The 23,699-nt window shown below is 48.3% G+C and overlaps 1 protein-coding gene across 1 annotated transcript in view; it reads left to right on the forward strand.

Moving 5' to 3' along the window:
• LOC135057005 (zinc finger protein OZF-like) overlaps positions 1-23,699 on the forward strand; it is a 48,287-nt gene that overhangs the window by 18,176 nt on the left and 6,412 nt on the right. The window contains exons 2-4 of the mRNA XM_063962861.1: positions 7,171-7,249; positions 7,366-7,463; positions 7,586-7,889. Of these exons, the coding sequence (XP_063818931.1) occupies positions 7,216-7,249; positions 7,366-7,463; positions 7,586-7,889 (436 nt within the window). The 5' untranslated portion in view covers positions 7,171-7,215. The remainder of the gene's footprint in view (positions 1-7,170; positions 7,250-7,365; positions 7,464-7,585; positions 7,890-23,699) is intronic.

Below are 23,699 nucleotides of genomic sequence, written 5' to 3' on the forward strand. Positions count from 1 at the left end.
TATACCTGGCACTGTGGGGGCATCTGTATACCTGGCACTGTGGGGGGCATTTGTATACTTGGCACTGTGGGGGGCATTTGTATACCTGGCACTGTGAGGGCATTTGTATACCTGGCACTGTGGGGGGCATTTGTACACCTGGCACTGTGAGGGGCATCTGTATACCTGGCACTGTGAGGGGCATCTGTATACCTGGCACTGTGGGGTCATCTGTATACCTGGCACTGTGGGGGGCATTTGTATACCTGGCACTGTGGGGGGCATTTGTATACCTGGCACTGTGGGGGATTCTGTATACCTGGCACTGTGGGGGGCATTTGTACACCTGGCACTGTGGGGGCATCTGTATACCTGGCACTGTGGGGGGCATTTGTACACCTGGCACTGTGGGGGCATCTGTATACCTGGCACTGTGAGGGGCATTTGTATACCTGGAACTGTGGGGGGCATTTGTATACCTGGCATTGTGGGGGCAATTGTGGATCTGGCACCGCACTATTGGGGTCATATGTGTATCACGTCCCATTTTAACTGGCCACACCCATTTTTTTGGCGCGTGCGCGCCTCCGGCGCGCACACACAGCACCTCTAAGGGGCAGACCTACTGGGGGGGCAGGGTCATTTTTTAAGTTGAGAATTTTTGTATGGCCCCCGAAGGATTTTATAAATATCCGAATGGCCCTCGGTGGAAAAAAGGTTCCCCACCCCTGCCGTAGAGGATGCTGGGCGTCCGTCCCAGTGCGGACTTACTCTGCAAGACTTGTATATAGTTGAATGCATACATAAGGGTTATGTTACAGTGGGAATCGGTCTTTGACTGATGCTGTTTTTGTTTATACTGTTAACTGGTTGCATGTTTCCAGGTTATATGGTATGCTTGGTGTGGGCTGGTATGAATCTCGCCCTTGGATTAACAAAATCCTTTCCTCGCATTGTCCATCTCCTCTGGGCACAGTTCTCTAACTGAGGTCTGGAGGAGGGGCATAGAGGGAGGAGCCAGTGTACACCCATACTAAAAGTTCTTTATAGTGCCCATGTCTCCTGCGGAGCCCGTCTATACCCCATGGTCCTTACGGAGTCCCCAGCATCCTCTACGGACTAGGAGAAAAAGTTTTACCGGTAGGTTTAAAATCTTATTTTTCCCATACCTAGACATCCTACTCATCTTGGTTCAGTCTCTAGAGGTTTTGCAACAACATCTCAGTCTGACTTGTGCCTTCCTACTGCCATACAGGTAGATCAATTGGATGAAGTCCTCCCTTTCTACGTCCCAAAGGATATTACATCTGGTAGCCATCCTAGATTCTCCGGCTCAGAGAATTTTTCTGCCAGCAAGAAAAGACAAGATAACCACACTCCACCCTCATCTGCACAGTTTTCTTCGACCTCAGCGGGTGTCCATCCACTTAGCCATGCAGGTCCTGGTGTCCATGGTCTCCACCTTCAACATGGTGGAGTACACACAGTTTCACTCCAGACCTCTGCAATACCGGACAGCATCATCTTCTAACTCAGACAATGGTGTTGACACTCGAGGTTAGACTTTCACTCTTGTGGTGACTACAGATGTCCCACTTGGACAAGGGACATCCCTTTTAGATCTTGAACTGGGCACTGCTCACCACAGAAGCCAGCCTCTGCTGGTGGGGTGCAGTGCAGTCAACAGTCCTTTCAGGGGCAATGGACAGTTCCCGAGAGTTGCCTGCCGATCAACAGAGTGGAACTCAGGGCAGTGTACGTAGTGCTCAGTCTGGCACAGGACCTTCTTTAAGGCTGACCAGATTAGGTCCAATCCGACAATGCAACTACAGTAGCCTACCTCAACCATCAGGGAGGCACGCAAAGTCTAGCCACCATAAGAGAGGTGGTGCATATCCTCTCTTGGGCAGAACTTCAACTCCCAGCAATATCGGCAGTGTTTATCCCAGGAGTCCTCAACTGGGAAGCAGACTTCTTAAGACGACAGGGCATCCACTCAGTAGAGTGGCCTCTACATCCAGAAGTCTTTCAGGATCTAGTGGACAAGTGGGGCCAACCAGAGGTGGATCTCATGGCATCTCGCCACAACCACAAACTTCCAGTATGCAGGCCCAGGACCAGGGATGCTGCAGGCATCTATGTGGTGGTGCGGTGGAACTTCAGTCTGGCATACATTTTCTTCCAATCCCACACCTTCCAAGAATGCTTTGCAAGTTCAAGCAGGAAGGAGGCACAATGCTGCGCATAGCTACAGACTGGCCGAGGCATCCTTGGTTTGCAGACCTGCAGGGTCTGCCAGTCGACACTCCTCTCAGACTTCCTCTACGGCGAGATCTGTTAACGAAGACCTGGCTTGGCGTTGCTCTTGAGACATCCCTTTTAAAGTCTAGGGCTTCTCGGGCACGGTTGTCCAGACAGTGTATAAAGCCCACAAGCTTGCTACAGCAATGATCTATTATTTATTACGTTTCTTATATAGCACAGCATATTCCGTGCTGCTTTACAATTGGGTAAAAACAGACAGACATAGAGGTAGGAAGGCCCTGCTCGCAAGCTTACAATCTATAGGGAAATAGGCATTGATACGAAAGGATAGATGCTACCTATTGCATAATGGTCCACCAGATTGCAAAGGCTCTTAATGGGATGTATGATATGATCACCCAGCAATGTTGGTCAAGGAAGATGTGTTAAGTGAAGAAAGATAAAATATGAGAGGACTGTACAGAGGGGATGTAAGTAGACAGGGAGGCATTAAAGGTTATGTGGGTGGGTTTGTAATTTGATAAGCTTGTCTAAAGAGGTGAGTTTTCAGGGAATGTTTGAAGGTTTGGAGACTAGAGGTGAATCTTATTGTGCGTGGGAGGGCATTCCACAGAGTGGGTGCCGCACGGATAAAAGCCTGTAATTTTAATTGGGAGCAAGTAATGCGTGTGGATGAGAGACGCAGATCTTGTGCAGAGCGCCGAGCTCGCGCCTGGAAATGGGGCGTGGCTATGCAAATAGGGGGCAAGGTTTAAACAGTCATTAGAGTGGGCAGTGCGACCCCCACAGACATCACTAAAGGGGGTGTGGGTGGCTGGTGGCATCACTATTGGGGGCGTACCTAGCGCCTACGGAGGTGCTGGGCTTCCCCCATGCGCTCTCCCATAGTGCGAAGGGATGCACACAGCATCTATACATGCTGGGAGAGCATGAAGCATCCCGTAGTTTTAGCAGGGTGCCGCAGGAAGGGCAGGGCGGATTTTGCCCTTAAAAAACGGGTCAGGGCTCGGCGCCCTGCTAAAAAAAGCCTGACGTGAACACTAGAGCGGAGAGGTCGGGTAGGGAAATATTTTGAGATGAGTGAAGAGATGTATGTTGGTGCACTTTGGTTAATAGCCTTGTAGAATACCGGTAACCAGTGGAGGGACTGACAGAGCTGGTCTTCAGACAATGAACATCTAGTGAGGAAGATTAGCCTCGCAGCTGCATTCAGAATGGATTGTAGTGGTGAGGGCCTATGTTTGGGAAGACCAGTCAGGAGACTATTACAGTAATCAATGCAGGAGATAACGAGAGCATGGATTAGAGTTTGTGTAAGATATGGTCGTATTTTGGATATGTTTCTTAGATGTGTGTAACATGATCTTGAGACCGATTGAATGTGGGGAACAAAGGGGGCGATTCCGAGTTGTTCGCTCGCTTGCGTCTTTTAGCAGCATTGCACACGCTAAGCCGCCGCCCTCTGGGAGTGTATCTTAGCTTAGCAGAATTGCAAACGAAAGATTCGCAGAATAGCGAAAATAAATTTCTTAGCAGTTTCTGAGTAGCTCGAGACTTACTCACAAATAGCGATCAGTTCAGTCAGTTTCGTTCCTGGTTTGACGTCACACACACGCCCAGCGTCCGGCCAGCCACTCCCCCGTTTTTCCAGACACTCCCGCGTTTTTCCCTGGCACGCCTGCGTTTTTCCGCACACTACCAGAAAACGGCCAATTTCCGCACAGAAACACCCACTTCCTGTCAATCACGCTACGATCACTTGAACGACGAAAAATCTTCGTTCGGGCGTGAGTAAATCTACTAAGTTTTGTGCTAAAATACTAACCGCATGCGCACTGCGAACCATGCGCATGCGCATTTTTGCCTTAATCTCTCCGTCGCGAAAATCGTCAACGAGCGAACAACTCGGAATGACCCCCAAAGGACATTTCAGAGTCAAGAATGACACCTAGGCAGCGAGCTTGTGGGATAGGCTTGATTGTTGAGTTATCAACAGTGTTATAATTCTGTTTTGGAAATATTAAGTTTGAGGTGGCGAGATGTCATCCAAGATAGCAGAAAGGCATTCATTGACACGGCCCAATACAGATAGAGACAAATCAGGGGAGGATAGATGGATTTGAGTATCATGCGCATACAGATGATACTGAAATCCAAAGGAGCTGATTAGGTTGAGAAAAGCAGAGGACCTAAGACTGAGCCTTGCGGTGGAGTCAGAGAAATGAAGTCTGAAAGAGCGATTTGATAGGTAGGTTGAGAACCAAGAAAGGGCTGTGCCCTGGAGACCTGGGGATTATAGTGTTGGTATGAGAAGACAGTGGTCAAGAGTTTTACAGGATTTGGCAAACCTACTTCCAGTGGTGCTCATCCAGGAGCTACAATCCTTCTACTTTAAGAGTTGCAAGAGTTCTTGCCTTCTTTCAAGCAGGATTGGTCTTCGCCTAGCATCCCTCAGCGTATATGTATCTGCCCTGTCTGTATGGGTCCAGTAAAAGTTGGTTCCCTACCGGATATCAGAACTTTCTTTCAGGTGGTCCTCCGCATTCAACCTCCGTTTGTCCCTCCGGTGGCTCCGTGGGACTTGTCTTTGGCTCTACAGGCATTACAAGCAGCTCCATTTGAACCATTGGACTCTGTGGACTTAAAGTGGCTGACGGTAAAGACCCTCTTCCTAGTGTCTAGTGCCTCTGCTCGCAGAGTGTCTGATTTAGCGGCACTTTCGTGTCGCTCTGCTTTTTTGATTTTTCATTCAGACAGAGCTGTACTTAGGATTATTTCTGGATACCTTCCTAAGGTGATCTACAAATTTCATATCAATGAAGAGATTGTGGTTCCAGCCGTTCAGTCTCCAAACGAACTAAGTCTATACTTAAATCTGATGCTCTTTTTCTTTTGTACAGTTTTTCACAGGAAAGGTTGAACTGCTAACAAGCAGACTTTGGATCTTGGTTTCGAATTAACCAATATTCAGGCATACACAGAAACGGATCTCCCTGTTCCTAGTGTGCTCAAGGCTCATTCCACTCGAAAAGTTGTCCAGAGCGGGAATGTGGTCCACCTTTCTCATGTTCTACACCTTCGATACATTCCCCTCTTAGGATGCTGCCTTTCTCAGCCTCGTTCCCACCCTTAGGGGAAACTGCTTTGGGATATCCCCATGGTATCCCTGTGGATCCCTATGGACCCTGAAGAAGAAAATAAGAGTTATGGTAAAACCTACCTTTTTTTAACTCTTTTTCTTCGAAGTCCATAGGGTCCACAGGGCACCCACCCTGACGCACCTACAGTAGCTTCTCTAGGACTTTCTTTTTGGTCACTAAGTTCTCCTCTACGGTGAGTGTGTATCTTGGGTGTACCATTCTTCCTTCTCCTCTGCCTGCAACTGCCTTAGGGCTTGTTCAATATACTGACTAGGCCTCTGGCGGGGGGTGGAGTATAGGGGAGAGGGACCAGTGCATCCTGGGAGATGAAAGCCTTAACTGTTTGTGTCCAGTCCTCTACCACCCCATGGTATCCCTGTGGACCCTACGAACTTTGAAGAAAAAGAGTTAACAAAGGTTGGTTCTACCATAACTCTTATTATCTTATGCGATGTAAATTAATACAGTGCAGCAATCAGACGTCACATAATGTGGCATTATACAGTAACACCACGGGATGTGTCTGGGTGATGAGTGGAGAGGTGACTTCTGGGAATGGGGCATTATACAGTAACACCAGGGATGTGTCTGGTGATGACTGGAGAGATGACTGCTGGGAATGGGACATTATACAGTAACACCAGGGGATGTGTCTGGGTGATGACTGGAGAGGTGACTTCTGGGAATGGGACATTATACAGTAACACCAGGGGACGTGTCTGGGTGATGACTGGAGAGGTGACTGCTGGGAATGGGACATTATACAGTAACACCAGGGGACGTGTCCGGGTGATGACTGGAGAGGTGACTGCTGGGAATGGGACATTATACAGTAACACCAGGGGACGTGTCCGGGTGATGACTGGAGAGGTGACTGCTGGGAATGGGACGTTATACAGTAACACCAGGGGATGTGTCTGGGTAATGACAGGATAGGTGACTGCTGGGAATGGGGCATTATACAGTAACACCAGGGGATGTGTCCGGGTGATGACTGGAGAGGTGACTGCTGGGAATGGGACGTTATACAGTAACACCAGGGTACGTGTCTGGGTGATGACTGGAGAGGTGACTGCTGGGAATGGGACATTATACAGTAACACCAGGGGATGTGTCTGGGTGATGACTGGAGAGGTGACTGCTGGGAATGGGACATTATACAGTAACACCAGGGGATGTGTCTGGGTAATGACAGGATAGGTGACTGCTGGGAATGGGGCATTATACAGTAACACCAGGGGACGTGTCTGGGTGATGACTGGAGAGGTGACTGCTGGGAATGGCACATTATACAGTAACACCAGGGGATGTGTCTGGGTGATGACTGGAGAGGTGACTGCTGGGAATGGGACATTATACAGTAACACCAGGGGATGTGTCTGGGGGATGACTGGAGAGGTGACTGCTGGGAATGGGACATTATACAGTAACACCAGGGGATGTGTCTGGGTGATGACTGGAGAGGTGACTGCTGGGAGTGCGGCATTATACAGTAACACCAGGGGATGTGTCTGGGTAATGACAGGATAGGTGACTGCTGGGAATGGGACATTATACAGTAACACCAGGGGACGTGTCTGGGTGATGACTGGAGAGGTGACTGCTGGGAATGGGACATTATACAGTAACACCAGGGGACGTGTCTGGGTGATGACTGGAGAGGTGACTGCTGGGAATGGGGCATTATACAGTAACACCAGGGTATGGGTCTGGGTGATGACTGTATCACTGTGTGTGTCAGGTTCCTATAAGGTGTTAGGATGTCACTGTCTATGTCTCCATGCAGGAGGGGGAGTATATAGAGGAAAACAGGGATCTCTACAAGGACGTGATGATGGAGAATCACCGGCCCGTCACATCACTGGGTAAGAGGAGACTGTCATGTATTGTACAGGGGAGAGCAGGTATGGGGGCCCCTATATATACATCATCTGATAATCACATATATACACTGTACTCAGTCACTGTGTGTCTCCTACAGATGGACCCAGTAACAAAGATACCCCAGAGAGATGTCCCCGTCCTCTGTATTCCCAGGATTGTACAGAGGAGAATCACAGGACCCCACAGGAGGATCAGGTAGGTGGGATTTAGGGTCTCCCCAATATACCAATGTGACTGTCACTATATGATCTGTAGAGGAGCTGTTTAATTTGACTGTATTCAAGGGTTATTTTCTTGTTTTTTTGGGGGTTATAAAGGGAGAAGGTCTAACTAATATTAAGAAAGAAAATACAGAGAGAGAAGAAGAGACGTATGTGACTGACATGAAAGCAGAAGATATACAGGGAAAAGAAGAGACGTATGTGACTGATATGAAGGCAGAAGATATAGAGGGAGAAGAAGAGACGTATGTGACTGATATGAAGGCAGAAGATGTAGAGGGAGAAGAAGAGACGTATGTGACTGATATGAAGGCAGAAGATATAGAGGGAGAAGAAGAGACGTATGTGAGAGGTGATCAGCAGTGTAAGGAGGAGAAAATCCCTTCAGATATAAGCACAAGTGAGTAGTGATCACTTATTAAAGAAAAAAATTACATTCTCCTTGCTCAGTCACTGCACTAATCTGTTATCCTACACCGTCCTCTGTCAGTACAATGAGGGAAATATATCTGCCCAGTGGGGGAGTCAGGAGCCATAAGCCCCTATTATACTCCTGCTCTCTCGCTCACATCATGTCACTGTGTGTTACCAGCCCGGAGATCTGACCAGTCTCCTCCCCACACTCTCTGGTGTATCTAATACATCAGGAATCATCAGCTCCTATTATACTCCTGTTCTCCCCTCACATCATGTCACTGTTTCTTACCAGCCCAGAGATCTGACCAGTCTCCTCCCCACACTCTCTGCTGTATCTCATACATGAGGAGCCATCAGCCCCTATTCTACTCCTGCTCTCCTCCTCATATCATGTCACTGTGTTACCAGCCCAGAGATCTGACCAGTCTCCTACCCACACTCTGGTGTATCTCATACATCAGTAGACATCAGCCCCTATTATACTCCTGCTCTCCCCCTCACATCATGTCTCTGTGTGTTACCAGCCCAGAGATCTGACCAGTCTCCTCCATTACACTATCTGGTGTATCTCATACATCAGGAGCCATCAGCCCCTATTATACTCCTGCTCTCCCCCTCACATCATGTCACTGTGTGTTACCAGCCCAGAGATCTGACCAGTCTCCTCCCCACTCTCTCTGAGCCATCAGCCCCTATTATACTCCTGCTCTCCCCCTCACATCATATCACTGTGTGTTACCAGCCCAGAGATTTGACCAGTATCCTTCCCACACTCTCTGGTATATCTCATACATCAGGAGCCATCAGCCCCTATTATACTCCTGCTCTCCCCCTCACATCATGTCACTGTGTGTTACCAGCCCAGAGATCTGACCAGTCTCCTCCCCACTCTCTCTGGTGTATCTCATACATCAGGAGCCATCAGCCCCTATTATACTCCTGCTCTCCCCCTCACATCATATCACTGTGTGTTACCAGCCCAGAGATTTGACCAGTATCCTTCCCACACCCTCTGGTGTATCTCATACATCAGGTGCCATCAGCCCCTATTATACTCCTGCACTCCACCTCACATCCTGTCACTGTGTGTTACCAGCCCAGAGATCTGACCAGTCTCCTCCCCACACTCTCTGGTGTATCTCATACATCAGGAATCAGTAGCTCCTATTATACTCCTGTTCTCCCTCACATCATGTCACTGTGTGTTACCAGCCCCGAGATCTGACCAGTCTCCCCCCCACACTCTCTGGTGTATCTCATACATCAGGAATCATCAGCCCCTATTATACTCCTGCTCTCCCCCTCACATCTTGTCACTGTGTGTTACCAGCCCAGAGATCTGACCAGTGTTTTCCCCACACTCTCTGGTGTATCTCATACATCAGGAGCCATCAGCCCCTATTATACTCCTGCTCTCCCCCTCACATCATGTCACTGTGTGTTACCAGCCCATAGATCTGACTAGTCTCCTCCTCTCACTCTCTGGTGTATCTCATACATCAGGAGTCATCAGCCCCTATTATACTCCTGCTCTCCCCTCACATCTTCTCACTGTGTGTTACCAGCCCAGAGATCTGACCAGTGTTCTCCCCACACTCTCTGGTGTATCTCATACATCAGGTGCCGTCAGCCTCTATTATACTCCTGCTCTCCCCTCACATCATGTCACTGTGTGTTACCAGCCCAGAGATCTGACCAGTCTCCTCCATTACACTATCTGGTGTATCTCATACATCAGGAGCCATCAGCCCCTATTATACTCCTGCTCTCCCCCTCACATCATATCACTGTGTGTTACCAGCCCAGAGATTTGACCAGTATCCTTCCCACACTCTCTGGTGTATCTCATACATCAGGTGCCATCAGCCCCTATTATACTCCTGCACTCCACCTCACATCCTGTCACTGTGTGTTACCAGACCAGAGATCTGACCAGTCTCCTCCCCACAGTCTCTGGTGTATCTCATACATCAGGAGTCATCAGCTCCTATTATACTCCTGCTCTCCCCCTCACATCATGTCACTGTGTGTTACCAGCCCAGAGATCTGACCAGTCTCCTTCCCACACACTCTGGTATATCTCATACATCAGGAACCATCAGTCCCTATTATACTCCTGCTCTCTCCCTCACATCATGTCACTGTGTGTTACCAGCTCAGAGATCTGACCAGTCTCCTCCCCACTCTCTCTGGTGTATCTCATACATCAGGAGCCATCAGCCCCTATTATACTCCTGCTCTCCCCCTCACATCATATCACTGTGTGTTACCAGCCCAGAGATTTGACCAGTATCCTTCCCACACTCTCTGGTATATCTCATACATCAGGAGCCATCAGCCCCTATTATACTCCTGCTCTCCCCCTCACATCATGTCACTGTGTGTTACCAGCCCAGAGATCTGACCAGTCTCCTCCCCACTCTCTCTGGTGTATCTCATACATCAGGAGCCATCAGCCCCTATTATACTCCTGCTCTCCCCCTCACATCATATCACTGTGTGTTACCAGTCCAGAGATTTGACCAGTATCCTTCCCACACCCTCTGGTGTATCTCATACATCAGGTGCCATCAGCCCCTATTATACTCCTGCACTCCACCTCACATCCTGTCACTGTGTGTTACCAGCCCAGAGATCTGACCAGTCTCCTCCCCACACTCTCTGGTGTATCTCATACATCAGGAATCAGTAGCTCCTATTATACTCCTGTTCTCCCTCACATCATGTCACTGTGTGTTACCAGCCCCGAGATCTGACCAGTCTCCCCCCCCACACTCTCTGGTGTATCTCATACATCAGGAATCATCAGCCCCTATTATACTCCTGCTCTCCCCCTCACATCTTGTCACTGTGTGTTACCAGCCCAGAGATCTGACCAGTGTTTTCCCCACACTCTCTGGTGTATCTCATACATCAGGAGCCATCAGCCCCTATTATACTCCTGCTCTCCCCCTCACATCATGTCACTGTGTGTTACCAGCCCATAGATCTGACTAGTCTCCTCCTCTCACTCTCTGGTGTATCTCATACATCAGGAGTCATCAGCCCCTATTATACTCCTGCTCTCCCCTCACATCTTCTCACTGTGTGTTACCAGCCCAGAGATCTGACCAGTGTTCTCCCCACACTCTCTGGTGTATCTCATACATCAGGTGCCGTCAGCCTCTATTATACTCCTGCTCTCCCCTCACATCATGTCACTGTGTGTTACCAGCCCAGAGATCTGACCAGTCTCCTCCATTACACTATCTGGTGTATCTCATACATCAGGAGCCATCAGCCCCTATTATACTCCTGCTCTCCCCCTCACATCATATCACTGTGTGTTACCAGCCCAGAGATTTGACCAGTATCCTTCCCACAGTCTCTGGTGTATCTCATACATCAGGAATCACATCATGTCACTGTGTGTTACCAGCCCCGAGATCTGACCAGTCTCCTCCTCACACTCCCTGGTGTATCTCATACATCAGGAGTAATCAGCTCCTATTATACTCCTGCTCTCCCCCTCACATCATGTCACTGTGTGTTACCAGCCCAGAGATCTGACCAGTCTCCTTCCCACACACTCTGGTATATCTCATACATCATGATTGCATGGTAATCACTTTGGCAGTTCATCACACAAGTGTATGGGCACCATAAGACTGATTCCTAAATACTTGTTATGATTATATATAACTGTCTCGGTTCATGGGGGGGCTTCCTCAGAGTGATCTACTTAGCAGAGAACAATACTAATACCACAGTTTTCTCAAACTTCCTAGAGGATGCTGGGGACTCCGTAAGGACCATGGGGTATAGACGGGATCCGCAGGAGACATGGGCACACTATAAGACTTTGAATTGGTGTGAACTGACTCCTCCCTCTATGCCCCTCCTCCAAACCTCAGTTAGATTCTGTGCCCAGGAGAGACTGGACACACACTAGGGGAGCTCTACTGAGTTTCCCTGAAAGACTCTTATGTTAGGTTTTCTATTTTCAGAAAGACCTGCTTGCTACAGGCTCTCTGCTTCGTGGGACTGAGGGGAGAGAAGTCAGACCTACTTCTTCTGAGTTAAGGGCTCTGCTTCTTAGGCTACTGGACACCATTAGCTCCAGAGGGTTCGATCACTTGGTGCGCCTAGCTGCTTGTTCCCGGAGCCGCGCCGTCACCCCCCTCACAGAAGCCAGAAGAAAGAAGCCGGGTGAGTATGAGAAGAACAAAAGACTTCAGTGATTGCAGAAGACTTCAGAGTCTCAGAGGTACCGCGCAACGGTCGCGCTGCACACCATCGCTCCGACACACCAATGACTTTACAAGGGCGCAGGGGTGGCGCCCTGGGCAGCAATATACCTCTCCATTAAGCCTGGCTAAACTTGTATACAGTGCATAGGCACTGTATACAGACCCCTGCCAGCATAAAAGTCTAAAATAATAGTGGGGCTGAAGCGCGCCGAGAAGGGGCGTGGCTTAGCCCTCATAACATGATACAGCGCCATTTTCTCCACGGCCCCCACCAAAGCAATGTGTACAGTTTAAACGAAGGGGGGGCACAGTGATTAGTGCAATATAGAATCAAATACAGCACAATAAACTTAGATAATGGGCATGTAATCATTGTGTTGTGCATATATGTCTGTGTTTTCCCTGTTGGATATACCCACTATAGCTTTTTAGTGCACATGTGTCGACATGTGTGAGTGCTATGTCGCAAATAGCTATGGGAATCTCTTTGTCGGCATCGCCGACTCCTGTTGATACTTGTCTCAGTAGATGCAGTGTCAGCAGGTCGGTTGTTGTATGCTTTTCAAAAGTAATCACTGTAGGGGAGACACAGTAGTATGTGGGTGACCCTGTCGGCACCAACTGTTATTACTGGGTGTAAATTAACATGCTGTAACTGCCTTATACCTGTATATATATATATATATATATATATATATATATATATATATGTATATGTATGGTACGGTTCCATGGGCCTGTATCTCGAGCACAGACATGGTAGTATTTGGGTGGAAGTGAGATTAAAATTATATATGTATACTTCCCTCGGACCCCTTGGGGTCGCAAGAATGTTATTTTGCCTGGTTACTACTCCCTGCTGTCGACGAATACTAGGTTTTCTGTCGACCATAAGGTTTCCTGGTTAGATCCACAACTGGGGCATTCAGTACATGGTCATACACAATCAGAACACATTTATGTCACTAGGGACCCGACGGTTCCGGACAATCCGCTTATATGTATGTTATATATATATATATATATATATTTATGGAATATGTGTGTATATGTGTATTACAATATGTATATTCATATTACGATTTCTAATGAATGCTGAAGTAAAAGTATTCCTTCTCATGTGCTGGTCGCTCTGTTGATAAAGCTCTAGGTCGGCCGTGACGAGTTGGTCTCAGATCCTCATGAGGAGTCAGAGTGTTTATTCTTTTCCTGCTGCGGATAGAATACGGTGATAGCCAACTCCTGGTTAGCACGGGGCCCTGTCACAAAGGATCGTATACAGGAAGCTAAGTGATATTTTAATTATATGCTTTGATGATATTGGCATTACATACGCATGGGGGAGTGCTTGTTTTCAGAAATGGTCGGTTACCTTGGCATCCAATAAAATTACCCCAGAGAGAGAGGGGATGTTTCTTATGTTGGTTCTTCTCTATAACATTGCGGCAGGCTGCCGTGCGTCTGCAGTAGGTGTGGCCGGAGGAATACTGAGGCTGACTCCGAGAGATACTGGAGTTTTTTCCCTGTGACGGTGTGACCGCTGTTTGGGGATGCCTCAGTTAAGTCACTCTCGGCGGATACCACTGGTAAGTCTACCTTCGTGAGTTAGATTCCCTCACAACGGTTGGTGACGCATTCTTTTGTGGGATGCAGTCATTTTAACCGGTTCGATAACGTTCTTTTTTCCTTTTCTGTGCAGATAGTGGAAGGTGAAAAGGTAAGAGCTCTGCAGCCTTGTCAGGTTCGCAGAAGCGAATATTGTCTTCTGTTACTACCACATCCACCGCATGTCGCTGGGTCTATCTGGCTGGAGCCCACTCCAGTGGGAACACGTCTAATAATCTTCCGTAAGTCCAGGAATGGACCTGGACCTGAGAGTTAATAATAGAATCCAAAGGGGGGTCATACTGGAGTTTACAGATGATTCCCCTCACTGATTTCTCAAATAGATCTTACCGATTCTCCTCTGGAAGGGGAGGTAGTACGCGACGCCATACCAGAGTTGCGTCAGGTTCAGGGCATTGTCCTGCCGTCCCTGTTAAAAAAAAGAAACACGGACTTCTTCTTACAAAGTTGAACTACAGGATGGAATCTCAGGCCAGGGAGCTCCAGCACATAAAGGTAGAAAAAGGGTTTAAATGCGTTTTTCTCAGCATTCAGCCTGCCTGGGTTGATATCCAGGATTGTCTTTGCCATTTCACCGGAATGTTGGCAGTAGGATGGTATTCTTTCAATAGTTAGAGCCATTGTTATTTTGTACTGAGACGCTCTCCTGATTACGGCGAGGTCAAGAAACAAGTGGTGCAAATTGTTGTTTCTCTCTGACTGTTCTTCAACACAGGGGAATGGCTGTTGTTCCCAATGACGCGGATGTCGGAGGTGGGTATCAGAGTAGATACTGAACAGTTGAGGTTCTGTGTTTTCCTGTGGAAAGAGGTCTGAGGATCCAGAGTCAGATCAGATTTGCAGTGACAATCCATCAATATGTTCCGTTAATGAAGAAGACGGGTGCGGCCTAAGAGGCCTGTTCGGTGAGCAGGTCAGATGCCAGAGTGGTTTTCACGGGACCAGTTGGAAATGTGGTCCGGGTCTCACCTGCACATGCACCGGAATATAATCCTAATAGCCAGGATATCGCTCCTGTGGTGTCTGCACGGTCTAACTTCCTAGAAGGATGATGGTTTGAGATCCACGATTAGATCCTGGTTTCCATGCATGCAGATCTCCGAGGCTGGGGAGCAGTTTTTCCAAGGGAAGTATTTCCATAGGAAAAAGGTCAAGCTGGGAAACTTGTCTGCAATAAGCTTTCTTGAATTAAGAGCTATTTTCAACGAACACATTCTTTGTGATCTGCCCATGTTAATTCTGTCGGACGACTTGACAGCAGTGGCGTAAGTAAGCCGCTAGGGCCGAACAAGGAGCAAAGCGGCAATGGCAGAAGCCTAAAAATTTTTTCGCTGGGCGGAAAGACAGGTAAACGCTATAGTAGCAGTCTTCGTCCCGGATGTAGACGACGGAGAAATTAATTTCCTCTGCAGACGCAATCTCCATCCGTGAGAAATACAGTTGTCATCGAGAAGTTTTCACAGAAGTGACAAGTCTTTGAGGAGTGCCTCAATTGGGCTTGTTGGCGTCTCACCTCAACGAGAGACCTCAGGGATATTGTTCCAGGTCAGGGGACACTCAAGCTATGGCAGTGGACGCCCTTGTGACACCTTGGGTGTTTTCAGTCGGTCTATGTGTCCCCTCCGCTTTCACTCTTTCTGAAGGTGATAAATGTAAGAAGAACAAAGGTTCAGGCGATCATCATTGTTCCGGTCTAGCCAAGGAGGGCTTGGTATCCAGTTCTTCAAGATTTACTCATAGAAGATCCCTGGCCTCTTCCTCTACGTGAGGATCTGTTACAGCAAGATCCGGGCGTGTATCAAGACTTACCGCGGCTGCGTTTGACGGCGTGGCGGTTGAACGCCATATCCTACCCCGAAAGGGTATTCCCTATGAAGTTGTTGTCCAAATCCTTACCACCGTATTTGGCGTAAGTATCTGTCTTGGTGAGAATCCAAGAAGGCTCCTACGGAAGACTTTCAGCTGGGTCGCTCTTCTTTATTCTTGGCAAGCAGGTGTGGAGGCAGGCCTAAAGTTAGGCTCCATTTCAGTCCAGTTTTGGCCTTATAAATTTTCTTTCTGTTATGCACACCAGTGCCTGCAGGAAAGTACTGGTGTCAGAACTGTTATGCACTCCAGTGTCTGCAGGAATGTACTGGTGTTTGAACTGTTATGCAAAACAAATGGACTCACAGACAAACTGGGGAATATGACATAACGTACACAGAAGGTAATAGGGTAACAAAATACACACAAGGTGAACAGAGAAGCCCAGAGGCTAAGGAACTGGGTATCTCCCTTGTATTAGAACTGCACAGATGGAAAAAGCAAGATGTTGTGTTTTAATACGTAGAGAACCCGAAATGCTGTTGCTAAGGGCAACAGCAAAACCCTAAAGGGTTACCAACGGGTGTGGCAGTAAACTCCTTGGTCAGAGATGGAATGATAGACACAAGGAGAGTCTCCACAATCCTATTTCTCACTTGCAGTGCACAGGTTTTAGCTTACTGCCACTAAACTGACCCCTGACACCTAGCACAGTGAGACAGGATTAGACAGGCAAGTCTTAGAATACAGCCGCAAACTTGCTAAGTTCACAGAGTAGTAACAGAACCCCAGCAAGCTAAACGACTGACTCCAGTCTTACTGCTAGGTCTGGATTGGCAGAGTGTAATACCAAATCCCCAGGCCTATTTGCAGTAAGCAACAAACAAATACAAAGCTACACAGTACTGGCTAACTTTCATGAACTGACTAACCAACAAAGATTCAGCAGCATCTGCTTACCCTGAAAAGAGGCCTTATAAAGCAGGTGCTGTCCACGCCCCACTCAGACCTCACAGACTGTGAGCACAAAAACCAGCACCGGATCCCCTGCCGTGCACAGAGCCTATAACCACTGCACAGCAAAAGACCCGAACCGGAGTATCAGCTGCGCTCAGGTTACTCCACTAGCACTTGTCTCCCGGTTGCCATGACGACGTGGCAGCACAGGGCAGGAGACCCTAACAGTACCCCCCCTCTGACGAGGGGTCAAAGAACCCCTACCACCGGGTTTATCGGGGAACTGCGAGAAGAAAGAGCGTATCAGTTTGGGGGCATGAAGATCACAACTGCGCACCCACGACCGCTCCTCCGGGCCATACCCCTTCCAGTGCACCAAAAATGACAGCCGACCCCGAACCACCTTGGAGTCAAGAATCCTTTCAACAACAAACTCCCTCTGGCCACGTATCAGAAGAGGGGAAGGTCTTCCACTGGAAGAAGGATTACTAATCGCCCGTTTTAAAAGGGAACAATGAAATGTTTTATTGATACCCAAAGAACGGGGCAGATCTAACTGAAATGCCACCAGATTGATAACCCTGGTGATCTTATAAGGGCCGATGAACCGTGGCCCTAACTTATGAGATGGCTGTCTCAACTTCAAATTCTTGGTAGACAACCAGACGAAGTCTCCTAATTTGAAGCTGCAGGGTCTTTTCCGCTTATCAAAAACCCTTTTGGTCACTAATGACACAGACACAAGGGCTTTCTTCACTTTCCGCCAAATACCTCTAAGGACCGAAACCACAGAGGAACCACCAGGCGTGGAGTCCAGGGGGTCAAAAGAATTGGCCTTAGGATGATGCCCATACACACAAAGGAAGGGAGAGATCCCTGTAGCAGAGTGAGCCGCGTTGTTATAGGCAAACTCCGCCATGGACAGATGAGCAACCCAGTCAGTCTGACACTTGGAGACATAACACCTGAGGAACTGCTCCAAGGACTGGTTCACCCTTTCAGTCTGCCCATTAGACTGCGGATGGTAGCCTGACGACAAGCTGACAGAAATCTGGAGATCGGAACAAAATGCCCTCCAGAATTTGGCCACAAACTGGGATCCGCGGTCAGAGACCACATCAAGTGGCAACCCGTGGAGATGCACAACATGCAGCATAAATAATTCAGACAGGCGTCTGGCTGATGGCAGCCCAACCAGTGGAACGAAGTGCGCCATCTTCGAAAACCTGTCAACGACAACCCAGATGGCTGTCATCCCCGAGGATTTGGGCAAGTCCACCACAAAATCCATTGAAATGTGGGTCCATGGCTTAGATGGGATAGAGAGTGGATGTAATGGGCCAACAGGAACCCCTCTAGGAGTCTTATTTCGGGCACAGATGTCACATGCCCGAACCCACTGATCCACATCCTTAGCCACCGAGGGCCACCACACCGCCCTAGATAGCAACTCCCGAGTTCTGGCAATACCCGGGTGACCTGCCGACTTCTTGGCATGGAATTCCAGGAACACTCGCTGTCTTAACCTAGGAGGCACAAACAAAAGACCTACCGGAAGGTCTGGAGGAGCCTGCTCCTGTGCTCTAAGGACTAATGATAAGAGGTCCTGGGTAATGCCCACTTTAATACATGATGGGGAAACAATGGGCAACGGCTCCTCGGTGGTCTCCTGGATTGGAGCAAAACTCTGCGAGAGCGCATCAGCCTTGATGTTTTTTGACCCAGGGCGATATGTTATCAAAAAATTAAAGCGAGCAAAAAACAAAGCCCATCGTGCCTGCCTGGCATTGAGACGCTTCGCTGACTCTAAATATGCCAGATTCTTATGGTCAGTGAGAATTGAGACCACAAACTTAGCCCCCTCAAGCCAGTGTCTCCACTCCTCGAGTGCATCCTTAATAGCCAACAATTCCCGGTTACCCACGTCATAATTCATCTCGGCAGGCGAAAATTTACGGGAAAAGTAAGCACAGGGATGAAGGCGATTATCAGACACTCCCATCTGAGAAAGCACTGCCCCAATACCCATCTCAGAGGCATCCACCTCCACCACAAAAGGACGCTCTGGATCTGGGTGTCGCAGCACCTTGGCCGAAACAAATGCCCTTTTGAGACGGGCAAAAGCCGCTTTAGCCTCACAAGACCAGTGAGCAACATCCGCCCCTTTCTTAGTGAGTGCCACCAAGGGCGCCACTATAGACGAAAATCCAGCGATAAATCGTCTATAAAAATTCGCAAAGCCCAGGAAACGCTGAAGCGCCTTCAAACTAGTGGGCTGCACCCAATCCAGGACTGCCTGTACCTTGGAACCCTCCATTTGGAAACCTTCTGGGGAGATAATATATCCTAGAAATGCGATTTGCTGAACTTCAAATTCGCACTTCTCCAGCTTCGCCCCAAGCCGGTGGTCTCTGAGTTTCTGGAGGACTAAGCGTACATGCTTCCGATGTTGCTCCAGGGAATGGGAGAAGATTAGGATGTCATCTAAGTATACAACTAAGAATCTATCCAAATATTCACTGAGCACATCATTCATGAAATCCTGGAAGACTGCCGGGGCATTACAGAGCCCAAAAGGCATCACCAAATATTCATAATGCCCTGAGTGGGTATTAAAGGCAGTCTTCCATTCATCCCCCTCTCTTATTCGGATTAGATTGTACGCACCGCGTAGGTCAATCTTAGAAAAAATGGTGGCAGTACGAAGCTGGTCAAACAAGACCGAAATGAGAGGCAGTGGGTATGAGTTTTTAATCGTGATACGGTTCAATTCCCTGAAGTCGATGCAGGGTCGCAACGAACCGTCCTTTTTACCCACGAAGAAGAACCCCGACCCAACTGGAGACTGTGAAGGTCTGATAAATCCCTTAGCCAAGTTCTCCTGAATGTACTCTGCCATAGCCTGAGTCTCAGGACGTGACAGGGAGTACAACCTGCTCTTGGGAAGCTTAGCATTTGGCAACAAATCAATGGCACAGTCATAGGGGCGATGGGGAGGTAGTACCTCTGCAACTTTTTTGGAGAACACGTCCGCAAAATCTGCATAACACCCTGGCAATCCTGGCAAACTTAGCTGCGAGAGCCTGACTGGAAGGCTCAAGCAACTCCTGAAACAATCAGTACCCCAACTAAGAATCTCCCCAGAGACCCAGTCAAATTGAGGATTGTGGGCCCTTAACCAGGGTAACCCCAACACCAATGGGGCAAAAGTACAGACAGTCACATAAAAGGACAATTTTTCAGAGTGTGTGGCTCCAATAAACAAAGAAATCTGGCTAGTGCAAGAGGTAATTTTACCTTGGGATAATGGTTCCCCGTTTAACCCACAAATCTCAATTTCCGATGCCAAGGGTACTAAGGGAACAGAGTGTTTCAGGGCGAATTGGCGGTCCATAAAAACCCCGTCGGCCCCACTGTCCACAAAGGCCTCAGTCTTGACAGTTTGACCGAGGATCTTCAAGGTCACCGGAATGATAAAAGTCTTCTTGGGAAATTCTGACTTCTGGCCTGACAGGATATTTCCCATCACCCTCAGGCCCTGAAGTTTTCCGGCTTTTCTGGGCATGATACTACCACATGACCTTTATTCCCACAGTACAAACACAACCCCTGCTGTCTCCTCCGCGTCTTCTCACTCGAGGAGAGGCGGGTAGCCCCAATCTGCATAGGCTCCTCAGAAAATTCCTCAGAGTCTGAGGTTCCCTTGGGAAGGAAGGAAATCTCAGTCTCCCTTTCAAGCCTACGCTCTCTCAGCCGTCTATCCACCCGGATGGATAACTGCATGAGCTGATCCAAGCTATCAGGCAAGGGATATTGTACCAGTTGGTCCTTTATCTGGTTAGAAAGACCTCTTCGGTACTGGTGTCTCAGGGCTGGGTCATTCCACTGGGTATCATGGGCCAACCTCCGAAACTCCGTACAGTAAACCTCAACTGGCCTTCGCCCTTGCTTAAGGATCGAAATCTGAGCCTCGGCTGAGGCCGTCTTGTCAGGGTCATCATACAACATGCCCAGTGCCGTAAAAAAAGCATCAACACTTTTAAGCGACGGACAGTCAGGCTGCAACCCATATGCCCAGACCTGTGGGTCTCCTTGTAGCAAGGAAATCACTATGCCCACCCGCTGAATCTCCGACCCAGAAGACTGAGGCCTAAGCCGGAAGTATAGCTTGCAGCTCTCCTTGAAACAAAAGAACTGCGAGCGATCTCCAGAAAAACGATCCGGGAGATTTACTTTCGGCTCCTTAACCCCTGCAGGTGCTGCTGCTGCGGGAGCTCCGCCAGCAGCCTGGGAGGTGTGCATTTTAATGGACAAATCATTAAATTGTCGAGTCAGGACCTGCACCTGATCGACCACCTGTTGCAACGTATTTTGAGGGGTATGCTCCATATTCCCACAAAATTTCAACAGGAGTATTTGGCTGCTGAATATGTTATGCACACCAGTGCCTGCAGGAAAGTACTGGTGTCAGAACTGTTATGCACTCCAGTGTCTGCAGGAATGTACTGGTGTTTGAACTGTTATGCAAAACAAATGGACTCACAGACAAACTGGGGAATATGACATAACGTACACAGAAGGTAATAGGGTAACAAAATACACACAAGGTGAACAGAGAAGCCCAGAGGCCAAGGAACTGGGTATCTCCCTTGTATTAGAACTGCACAGATGGAAAAAGCAAGATGTTGTGTTTTAATACGTAGAGAACCCGAAATGCTGTTGCTAAGGGCAACAGCAAAACCCTAAAGGGTTACCAACGGGTGTGGCAGTAAACTCCTTGGTCAGAGATGGAATGATAGACACAAGGAGAGTCTCCACAATCCTATTTCTCACTTGCAGTGCACAGGTTTTAGCTTACTGCCACTAAACTGACCCCTGACACCTAGCACAGTGAGACAGGATTAGACAGGCAAGTCTTAGAATACAGCCGCAAACTTGCTAAGTTCACAGAGTAGTAACAGAACCCCAGCAAGCTAAACGACTGACTCCAGTCTTACTGCTAGGTCTGGATTGGCAGAGTGTAATACCAAATCCCCAGGCCTATTTGCAGTAAGCAACAAACAAATACAAAGCTACACAGTACTGGCTAACTTTCATGAACTGACTAACCAACAAAGATTCAGCAGCATCTGCTTACCCTGAAAAGAGACCTTATAAAGCAGGTGCTGTACACGCCCCACTCAGACCTCACAGACTGTGAGCACAAAAACCAGCACCGGATCCCCTGCCGTGCACAGAGCCTATAACCACTGCACAGCAAAAGACCCGAACCGGAGTATCAGCTGCGCTCAGGTTACTCCACTAGCACTTGTCTCCCGGTTGCCATGACGACGTGGCAGCACAGGGCAGGAGACCCTAACACTTTCCCAAAAAAAAATTAGTCCACCTTTCCGGAAGTTCAGACTTTCGTGAAGGGAGTGCTGCACATCCAACCTCCAATTGGGCCCCATTGGCACCGTGGGGCCTTGACATGGTGTTGCGGTTTCTTGTGTCACGCTGATTGGAACCTTTATGAAAGGTTGTGTTAAAATTTATTTTTTGGAGAGTAGTCATGCTATTGACCTTGGAGTCCGCAAGGCGGGTGTTGGAAGTAACGGCTTTGTCTCACAAGAGCCCCTGTTTGATCTTCCATGTGGATCGAGCGGAATTGAGAACACGGATAATAGTTCTGCCAAAAGTGGTTTCTGTGTTTGCGCGGAAACCAGCCTATTTTGTTGCCTGTGTCTACTTATGCATTGGCTGATTCAAAGTCTCTCGATGAAGTCAGGGCTTTGAATTTTTAGATCACCAATTTGGCTCTGTTTGGGGAAACAGAGGTTCTGTTTGTCCGGTATGCTCCCAGCATGTTTGGGGCGCCTGCGGCTATGCAGTCTGTTACACGTTGGATCTACGATACGATTCGGCGTGCTCATTCTACGACTGGATTGCTGTTACCGAAGTCGGTGGAAACCCATTCTACTAGGTAGGTGGGCTCTTCTTGGGCGGATCAAACACTTCTGCTATGCTTTACAAGTTTGATACCCTGGCTGATGGGGACCTTTTGTTTGCTCATTCGGTGCTGCAGAGTCGTCCGCACTCTCCCGCCCGGTCTGGAGCTTTGGTATAAACCCCATGGTCCGTACAGAGTCCCCAGCATCCTCTAGGATGTATGAGAAAATAGGATTTTAATACCTACCGGTAAATCCTTTTCTCTTAGTCCGTAGAGGATGCTAGGCGCCCGTCCCAGTGCAGACTGTGTCTGCAGTTATTGGTTAGGGTTACACTCTTGTGGTGGTTCTTTTCTGTCAGGCTGTTGCTGACGTTGTTCATGCCTTGGCAAGCGGTATCTTATTATTGATTGGGTTGACACACAGGGTGTGTTACATATTTTATCAGCATGTGGCTGTGTATTTTTTCATGCCGTTGGCTGGTGTTCTATTGAATGCCACGTTCTGCGGTATGTTCATGGTGTGAGCTGGTATGACACTCACCGTGTTTAAACTATAAATTCTTTCCTTGAAATGTCTGTCTCCCTGTGCACAGTTTTCTAACTGAGGTCTGGAGGAGGGGCATAGAGGGAGGAGCCAGTTCACACCCATTCAAAGTCTTATAGTGTGCCCATGTCTCCTGCGGATCCCGTCTATACCCCATGGTCCTTACGGAGTCCCCAGCATCCTCTATGGACTAAGAGAAAAGGATTTACCGGTAGGTATTAAAATCCTATTATAAGTGAATAGTAGTGTTTACTATCACACAAGGGTAGTGCCGGAATGATGTAGATATTAGGGTAGGCTAATAAGCAGGAGAATACAGGAGGACAGGGATGCAAATGAACAATGTCCTGGATAATGCTAACAAATACTCAATCACTGGAAATGTATTACACAATGCCCCAGATAATTGTGGTAAATGCTGAAGCAGTGCAACAGCAATAACCGATGTCCTGGATATCTGAAGCAGTGCAACAGCAATAACCAATGTCCCAGATAACTGAAGCAGTGGTACAGCAATAACCAATGTCCTGGATACATGAAGCAGCGGAACAGCAATACCCGATGTCCCAGGTAACTGAAGCAGTGGAACAGCTATAACCGATGTCCCAGATAACTGAAGCAGTGGAACAGCAATAAACAATGTTCCCCGGATAACTGAAGCAGTGGAACAGCAATAACCAATGTACCAGATAACTGAAGCAG

This window comes from Pseudophryne corroboree, chromosome 3 (assembly GCF_028390025.1).
Source record: "Pseudophryne corroboree isolate aPseCor3 chromosome 3, aPseCor3.hap2, whole genome shotgun sequence".
Taxonomy (NCBI): domain Eukaryota; kingdom Metazoa; phylum Chordata; class Amphibia; order Anura; family Myobatrachidae; genus Pseudophryne; species Pseudophryne corroboree.